Source organism: Doryrhamphus excisus, chromosome 11 (assembly GCF_030265055.1).
Source record: "Doryrhamphus excisus isolate RoL2022-K1 chromosome 11, RoL_Dexc_1.0, whole genome shotgun sequence".
NCBI classification, from domain to species: Eukaryota; Metazoa; Chordata; class Actinopteri; order Syngnathiformes; family Syngnathidae; genus Doryrhamphus; species Doryrhamphus excisus.
Window position 1 is genome coordinate 13135623 of NC_080476.1, and position 9440 is coordinate 13145062.

Here is a 9440-nt window from a genome sequence, read left to right on the forward strand (position 1 = left end):
AGCTAAAAAGGTTCCCGACCCCTGGCCTAAGGGGTAAGTGGGCCTACGGGGTAGGTGGGCCAACGGGGTAGGTGTACCCCGCAGACCCCAAGAGGCGCCATGTGAGCTGCCTTTTGTTCCGTTGAATGAACTCCCTGCCCGTTTTTCCACAGAGGAGAGAATGATGAGCTGGTGCTACTTGCCACGTTTACGAGGTCATTGTGGAGTAAGCGCATCCTTAAACTGTGTGACCTGCTCGACTGTTTGCCTTTTCAGGCCGCAAATCACTTCGTTGGAAGATAAACCGCCATTTTTGTGCGTTCACAGCTAAAAACATGGTGGCAACAACCGCTTCGACGGCGCAGGCGAGCATATGTTTGTCATGTGACGTGACAAAGAAAGCCAACGGCACAGCTTCCTGCACAGAGACACACGCCCACGTGACAGGAGAACCGATGGACGGTGACGGCAAGGTGTGTGTGTGTGTGTGTGTTCGTGTGGTGCTTTGTGCTCCACACCGCAGCTCGGAGAGCGTCCGAGTGTGAGTCAGTGGCAGGTTGGGGGTTTGCCGAGAAGGACGGCTAATGCGGAGTGGCAGTTGATAATGCCAGGGCCGTGATATCAGCCTACATCTGCCCTGCGGCTCCGTGCGCACCTCCCTGAGCTTGTCGCCGCCATCATCAAGCCTTTCAGCACGCACACACACACACACACACACACACACACAATGATGCCCCCCCCCCCGCGTACAATCTAATCAAACAGAGGTTATGTGGCGCCTGCGGCCACGCTGGCAAATTGCAAGTTGGTTTCACGGCGTACACACGCACATTTAAAAACAAATACTCCAAAGATATTTGTGTGACGAGCGAATGCCGCAAGATACTCCCAGCAGTCATGGCGAGCGTGCCACAACATGCTTTAAGTGAGTCATCCCACACTTTGGTGTGTGTGTGTGTGTGTGTGTGTGTGTGTATGCACGCTATATTTCTGCAGAGGTTGGACGTGGGCTCAACAGCACACATCTGAGGAGTACGCAATGCAGACAAAAACACAACGTGTATTTCAAATGGGGATGTCCGATATCCGATGTCGGCTCATATTAGTCCAGAAGGACGACATTGTGCCAGGAGCACTATGCAAGGATCAAGGTTCTAGAAGATGATATTAAGGTACTATGGATGATAATGCTGCCTTGCGTGCCACTCATGCCACTCACATGACCAATATTGATGCAGGAATGAACCATGTGATCCTCACAGGGCCCAGCCAGGCCAAAACCAGGCCAGTCCAAAACGGAGAACCAGATGAAATTTTCTACACCGCTTATCCTTATCGTTGGATGTTGTTGTGGGGTCTTTTGTGACCTCCTGGATGAGTCATCCCTGCGCTCTTGGGGTCATTTTGAGAAGGTTGACCACTGTTCCAGGTTTTCACCATTTGCGGATAAACAGCTCTCACTGTGGTTTGCTGGAGTCCTAAAGCTTTGGAAATGGCTTTAAAACCTTTTCCAGACTGGTAGATCTCAATTATTATCAGTTATGTTGTGTTTTAACAAGGGAGGGGCAGTGTGATGGTCTGGGCTATTTTGCTGATTCAGGACTGGGAGGACTAATTGTGCTGTCCAGACTACCCCTGAACCCTAATAAGGATTATGAAAAAACTATGATGATGTGAAGAATTTACACAATTTCTGTAGAACTTTTGTTCTTTATTTTTTAATTTCTTGACCCAACCTATGTGAAGTTGTTTCTCCATTTTCCTGGTCACGCTCACACTACCATAAATAATATGCATAGATTTTTCATTGGTGCTGCTTATGATGTTTTCTGTATGACTTTTTGCTAAGGCGTCACAGCCAATTATGCAAATGAGCTCATTATGTCAAAGCAACCACTGCCACAAACAGATTACTAAGTTTCTCAGCGAAAGGGGCTCCGCTGGTTGGCGTCTAATGACCGGTCGATTAATGACTCACACCAGCGTTTAGCTGATTACTGCACTCCAACAAACAAAGATGACCGAGCGCCAATCAGCCTGAAAAGGACGCACGTCCCGCAGAAAAACCCTGCTCTTAAACAGAGCTGCAGCCATTTGTTTAAACAGGACAAATAGGAAAAGAGCAAGGAGTGAAGTTGATGGGAGTAATATAAATAATATAATAATGATAGGATGCAGTTTTTCCAAAACTACATATAACTTCTTAGCATATCTTCGTGTCTTTCTTTACAAAATATCCAAGTGGTATCCTCGCTGGAAGAACTACTTGACCCTTGTGGTGGCCACCAGAAGAAGATAAATGTCCAAGAATCAGACTCACCTTTGGTCAGGTCACGGTGGGTGGGACCTGACTATTGGACGCCGAAAGCATCACACCTATGGACAATTTGGAGTGGCCAATGAAGCTAAAATGTTTTTGGTATGGGGGAGGAACGGGAGTACCAGAAGAAAAGCCACGCATGCACGTGGAGAACATGCAAACTCCAACGTTACTGGCATGACAAGGAGATCCCACCTGACATGTTTTCCACACAGCACCGTGGAGGAACAATGGAACTTCAGATTGTGCTGGGGCGTCAAACGGCATCCCGGCTATGTGGAGATGTCGCGGGGGTCATCCCTCATGACCGAAGGCCCTGGTCTGTGTGGTAATGACTGGCTTTTCTTCACCAGGACAACGCCGCTCCTCACAAAGGACGTCTTCCAGACGAAGAAGACGACTGCAGGGGAAGATAATAAAGATGGACGTCAGTTCCAGACACTGGATGCCCTCTGTGCAGCCATCTTCACCAGCTGGAGGAACATTCCCACTGGCATCAAGCATGCTCAAAGCCGTTTTTCAGTTAATTACCAGGAAAGGTGTTTGTAGTTTTCTGAGCTAAGATGCTAATGAATGCTTATTGGTAGTAAATTGATTTGTTTATGTCTCACTCCCGTTTGTCCTTTTGGCGTCTTGAAGCTGGCCTTAAGGTCCAACAAGATGAACATTCCTGCCATTTTTCCAACTGGTCTTTGTATTTGTACTCATAACTGGTATTTGACTCACATCACATAATAATATATCACAAAAGGTGTATTTTAGAAGCTTTGTGTGAAATCCAACAGCGTAAAAATAAGCGTCACATTCCCCCCCGGCTGACGACATTTTGCCGAGAAGATTTCAGTGAGGTCACGTGAGATATGACGAAAGAGCTCTGAAGGTATATTTCAGGAGCTTGGCGTGAAATCTAACATGGTAAAAATAGTCCAATACAAAAATAAGCTACGTAGTCACAGCAGACATTTTGGCTCGCCCCCCCTTTCTTTTCTGGAGCGGAGGAAGGAAGAAGCACAGAAAAAGAAGCAAAATGGCCGCTCCTCTCCACAATCTCTGCCTTCATTGAGGAAAAGTACTATTTCATTCATGCCATTTCCGTTCATTCATCAGCTGGAGCGGAGGGGACGGGGGACGGGGGGGACGGGGGGGACGGGGGGCGGGGGGCAGGGGTGTGGGTGGCTGGGTGGGTTGGGGGGCAGCAAGGGGGTGTTGCAGCCTCGACTCACGGTACCATCTCCACACCAACCTTATCAATGGACGTGACGTCAGCACTGCCTGCAGCTGACGGGTGGGGTGGAGTGGGGGGAGCAGGGGGGGTTGCAGTCACGTGGTGCCACTGAGGGGTATATACAATAAAGTTGCGCTGGCCGTGGTGCTGAAAACATTCACTAAATGCCACATTAGGTGCCTACATGAAGAAAATTCCCCACTAGAAGTTTTTTTTTTATATTCCTAAATGTCGAGCACAGGCTGAGAAGAAAAGGAAGCAGAAGAGAGTGAAATTCTCTCCAAGTCTTGATGAGATTAGAATCTTGGTTTTCCTTTGACTTTTTCACCACTTTCCGCCCCCACTAGTGGAACCTCCAGGTAGGTGTTCATGTATTCATTCATTCATCAAGTGTGTGATGATTAAAGCCACTCTCGTTGTCAAGAAGCGCCCATGTGACCATTATTGTGCCGCCTTTGTCGTTCAATATCTTCCAAATATTCATTCAGTGAGTTGTGGAGTGGATTTATCCCCACGAAGGCAGCAATTTAAAAATAATAATAATAATAATAACTGAGTTGAGAATATGTAATAATATTAATATTAACAATTGTACAACCAAATGTTTAGTCATTTTTCGTTTTGAAGACAGGTGCCAAAACTCGGAGCCCCTTGAACGCACCGATTTGATTGGAGAAAAATAAACCCGCACACGCAAAAATTCGTTTGTCGATAGCGGCAACATTTTTCAAAATGAGCGGCCAAGCAAAATCGGCCTAAGATTGCGCATCCGTGTGCAGCCTTTGGATGCGATTAGCGAGTCGTAAAGCGGATCCACGGTCCCGGCGTGGATTTGTTTCGTTGCACAAAATACTGGCGCACATTATCAACATGGAAATTGGTGAAAATTGTGCTGCTGTGCGGACAAATTTAGTCTGCATTCCACCGGAGCAGCCGAGCGGGCGGGGAAAAAACGTGGCCACGCAAAAAAAAAAAAAAAAAAAAAGAAGAAGAAGAAGCGGTGTTTTTTTCACTGACAGCACCCGCTCTCCTCCGGCACGGGGGCGGGAAATAAGGGCTGGGTGGGGTGGGGGTCCAAATGGGCCATCCAGCTAATTTGCTTCATGGTTGGAGCCGCTCACTGACCGCAGCAGCAGGAGGATGAGGACGATGATTTTTTTTTTTTTTTTGGGGGGGGGGGGGGGTAACTCAAGCGTGGCTTGCAGCTTTCACGCATGACTTCCACGCGTGTGTGCGTGTTCTGCGTGTCGCTATCGCTTTGACTCACAGAGCACGGATTTCGTTTTTGTTTGTTTTTTTGTGTGTCTTTTTCTGCAAACACCGGAAGACCGGGCTTTGTGAGGAGACTCATTTTACAAAACGCGGTACCAAAGACGCCATTTACTTTGCCATCGTCGACGAATTGAGCAGCTGAAAGAATCCGAGTGTTGTCGGCGGCGAGCGAGCCAAGATAAGAAAAAACACGCACACGCAAATTGGCTCCTTTGCGCCAATACCTTGCGTAAAATAATTTCTCCTGCGATCGGGCACATAGAAATATTTGTCCAAAGACGCCAAAGCACTTAGGGGGAAATGAAAGTATGTGTCTCCGTGTGTCCCTGAAGTTCAATAATAAAAAAGATGAATTTAAACATGGCCTCCATTTAGACTTGCGTCACCTAAACAATTGAGAGAGAAAATAAACATTTCTTTGCAATATTTCTGCTGTTGTGGAAATGAAGAATGTGTTTTTAAAATATTGTCATAATGACATGGCGTCTAACTGTGCTGCTGCCCCCCCCCCCCCCCCCTCCCCTCCTGTAGGTGCTTCACCTCCCTCTTGCCAGTTGTGGTCATGACCCGTCATCACGCCCCTCCTTCAGCCCGACTCTTGCTATTGGTCCTGCTCAGCGTCACTCAGAGGCTGGTCGGCGCCGCCCCCGCGTGGGCTGAAGGAGGGGTGGGCGGGGCGGAGGGGCTCACCCAAGCAGACGGCGAAGAGGACCGCCTCGCCCCCTTTCTCCTCGCCCCAGGCCATGCTGGCAACACGTCGCAGGACCGGCAGCGGTCGGGCCAAGAGGCAGACCCGGCGAGGGTGCTCTCCATGCTCCTGCGTGCTCTGGACCAACCGGAGAAGGCACAGGACAGGACAGGAGGCCCGGGGGAGGAGGACAGTCTGAGCCGGGAGGAGTCGCCCTCCAGCGAAGCCTTGAAGGGCGATGAGATAAGGAGCGGGCAGTCGAAGGCGGGGCCAGAAACCGATAACGCCATCAAAGAGCTGATCGCAGGCCGCTCGATAGCTGCTCAGGGTGCCGACTTTCAGGAGGACCAGGACGAAGGCAACCCTGGCGGCGACGCTACGGAGGCGCGAGGGGAAGAGGAGGAAAAGGTGGAGGAAAACGAGGCGGAAAGCTTCCCCGACGTGGCCCCATCTGACTCCTCATCCAGGGGGGACGATGATCCTTCCCTGCAGCGCAAAATACGCGGCTACTTCCAGAACATTGACTTGGGCCTCCAAGACAACGAGATCCTGCCTCCCCTGAAGGGCTACAAAGCATACAACACCCAGCTGGCTCGGGCCGGCAAGAAGCTCCACTGGCAGGAGAACGGCGCCACCAACAGGCCCGCCAAGGGGGGCAACTTCATGGACGACTTTGAGGACGAGGGCGGGGAGCTGGAGGAGGAAGTGGAGGAGGAGGACGAGAGCCTCACCCGCATGGAGGAGGAGGCCAGGGCACGAGCCGAGAAGCAGGAGGTGCTCCGGCAGCAGGAGGAAGCGGAGCGGGCCCGCGAGGAGGAGCAGCGTCTGGCCGACATCGCCTCCGACATGGTGCTGAGGTACATGGACCGCAAGCAGCAGGCCTTCATGAAGCCGCGGCAGAAGAGCAGCAACACGGCCGAGGACAAGCGATCGGAGGAGGTCCTCCCGGACGAGGACGACCTGGACCAGCAGATGATTGACAGGCTGATCGAGATCAGCAGCAAGTTGCACCTGCCGGCCGACGATGTCATCGAGATCATCAGCGACGTGGAGGAGAAGAAGAAGAAGAGGAAAGAGCTGCAACAGCAGCAGCCGCCCGTCGTCGCCCAGCCTGTGGTGCCGCGCTTCAGGCCTCTGGCTCCTCCCCCGATGCTGGCGCCGCCCATTTACCACTACACGGCCTCCAAAAACCCCAAGAAAGCCCCGTACAAGTACAGGTCCATGAAGAAGTGGCAGAAGGACAAAGTCAAGTCGCACAAGCAGGACTACTGGTACCAGCCTCGGAAGCAGATGGACTACTGGTACAAACCCCAGAAACAGTTTCTGGCCTTCCCGTCCTACCCGTACTACCAGAAGCCATACCGGGCCTACTACCCCGTTTACTTCCCCTACCCCAAATCGCAGTACTACGGCAAGCCGCCTTCTGCCAGGGACCAGCTCTTCAGCACCCAGGAGCTCGACCTCCAGGGCCCGAGGCGCCGGCACCGAGATGGGGGCAAGAACCGGGGTCAGGGTTGGAGGCAGCAGCAGCAGGCCCCTCGTCCGCCCGTCGCCGCCCCTTACATCTCTAACTATATCCTCCCTCACCCACGGACCTACCAGCCCCTGCCGCCCCCGAAACCGCTGGCCCCGCCCCGGAGAGGCCGGCGGCCCCCGTACTACTACCCGCACGCCACGCCGGGAGACGACTACGAGGAAGACGGCCTGGTGCCTCAGATGGACAGCGAGGAGGAGCTGGAGAACTTTATCGAGAGAATCTACATGAAGCGCAGAATGTACTGAGGGACCCCTTTCTTTACGTGGGACGTTTCACGGACGGATGTGGGAGGGGCCGGCTAGCGAGTGGAGTGGGGGGGGGGTGGAGACAAGGAGCCTGTTGGCGTTTAAGGCAAGTCGTGAAGGTCCAGACGTGAGATTGTGTTTGATTCACTCTGTGTTTTTGATTTTCTTGTTGATTAGGTTCGGTCAGGGGTCAGGTGACCCCGCCGCCGCCATGTTTACATTTGGAACCAGAACACACGGCGGCGTACGTCCGCATCCATTCAGGTCAAACTGATACGCACACACACAATCATGTTTACAGCATCTCTCTGTCACATCGCAGACCTGATTTATGAAGATAACAACAAGCCTTTTGTTATATGGGATGTGTGCTGGTGCCTTTCTTATTTGGGATTGGAGGAAAGAGACAAGAAAAAGGAGCAAAAAAGGTGCCACAAACACACATCTTTTTTTTCCTGATTTTTCCTGAATTTTGCCTTAAGCGCTACAGTCCTCCCTCGTTTATGGCCTGGCCTTCATCAGCGGACTTCTTCTGGTAAAACCTTCTAAATATGCTTTGTAAGAGCTCTCTAGACATGAAATAACAACCCTATAGTTACTTTTGCACTCCGATTAGAAAACCTTCTAAATATGGTTTGTAACATCATTAAGCTCTCGAGACATGAAAAAACAACCCTATAGTTACTTTTGCACTCCGATTAGAAAACCTAGAAAACCTTCTAAATATGGTTTGTAACATCACTAGAGCTCTCTAGACATGAAATAACAACCCTATAGTTACCTTTGCGCTCCGATTAGCCAAAAATAAGCCATTCAAAAGCTAAATAGAACACAATATGACTTTGCATTGGCAGAATACCACCAAGTACTTCTTGCAGAGGGTTTTGTCTCACCCAGGTAACATTACCCACAGCACGTATATATATATATTCTATTTTGGTTGATTTAGCATTTCATGCTTGAGAATACTCGGTTTAGGCCAGAAATACCAGATAAAAAAATCTAATGTTTGAATATGCATACTTTCGACTAATAAAAGGCCGTAGTCAACCACAAAACAGCAGAGACTTACGAGTCAAGCTGAAGTGGCGAGTGGCGAGGGACGACTGTATCTGCTCATCAGCCAACCCTGCGGACCCCCCAAAGCACAAACCTAAACAATAAACACTTCCGACCTGGTGGGCCGAGGGTTCGCGTCAGACCGGACGCATAGCTAGCTGCTCCATCCAAGAAAACAACCACACGACTTTATGTGTTCCGACATCATTTTTGCTGTATTGTATTCATCATTTCTTTTGACTTGAAAAAAAAAAATACTACTTGAAGTCTGCCGCCACTGCATTTTCTGTTCATTTCTTAAATTCATTGAAGAGTGTGCGGCCTGGGTGTCAGGGATTGTGTTTCAAAAAACAAACAAAAAAAAAACAACCCACATTAAATGCACGTCTTTTTACTTGCATCTTAAAAAATGAACAAAAAAAAGAACCAAAAAAAGAGAAAAATAAAACCGTGTGGAGAATTCAAGATGGCTGTTTTCTCTGATTAAACCGTCAACATTAAAAAAAAACCCATCAGAAGGAGACGACGCCATCTGTCTTTGTCACCAGGAGAGTGTTTGTGGTTGATGTCACCTTTAGATAGTAAGATGTACAGTGTGAAATAAACATGCCCGTGCAATGTGTAAATAACAGCATGATGATTACTAGTTTTGCTATACTATCAAAATAAAAGCTATTATTTTATTAAAGCGGTGCGATGTGCTCTGTACGGGAGGGCATCAGTCAGGACAGGACGACAATGAAGGGGCGGGTTCACGGTCATGTGAATACACCACCGGCGGGGGAACGGCGTGGAAAGACACACAACAAGACACCAGAGAGTGGGGTGTGGGGGGGGCAGACGGAGGGAAGTGGTAGCTGCAGTGATTGATGAGTCACATGATTGGTGCATGAGTCATCCATCTGTACATTTCGCTGCAGGACCACACACACACACACACACACACACACACACACACACACACACACGACTTTGGAGGACGTTGCACCGGCTTGCGTTCATAACCTGCCCGCCACAAAGTCACCACGTTAAAGATAAACTATGTTCATGACACCGTGCACGTGTCCTCCTCACGTGCACTAGCGCTGCACAAGCCAGACAAAGATGGAAGATGT

General features: G+C 49.9%; 1 protein-coding gene across 1 annotated transcript; it reads left to right on the forward strand.

Moving 5' to 3' along the window:
• Positions 1-3674: 3674 nt before the first annotated feature.
• On the forward strand, positions 3675-9013 carry si:dkey-175g6.2 (uncharacterized). Its single transcript, XM_058086645.1, has 2 exons — positions 3675-3883; positions 5328-9013. Exon 2 carries the CDS (start codon positions 5359-5361, stop codon positions 7264-7266), a length of 1908 nt encoding a protein of 635 aa, XP_057942628.1. The 5' UTR covers positions 3675-3883; positions 5328-5358; the 3' UTR covers positions 7267-9013.
• Positions 9014-9440: the final 427 nt, after the last annotated feature.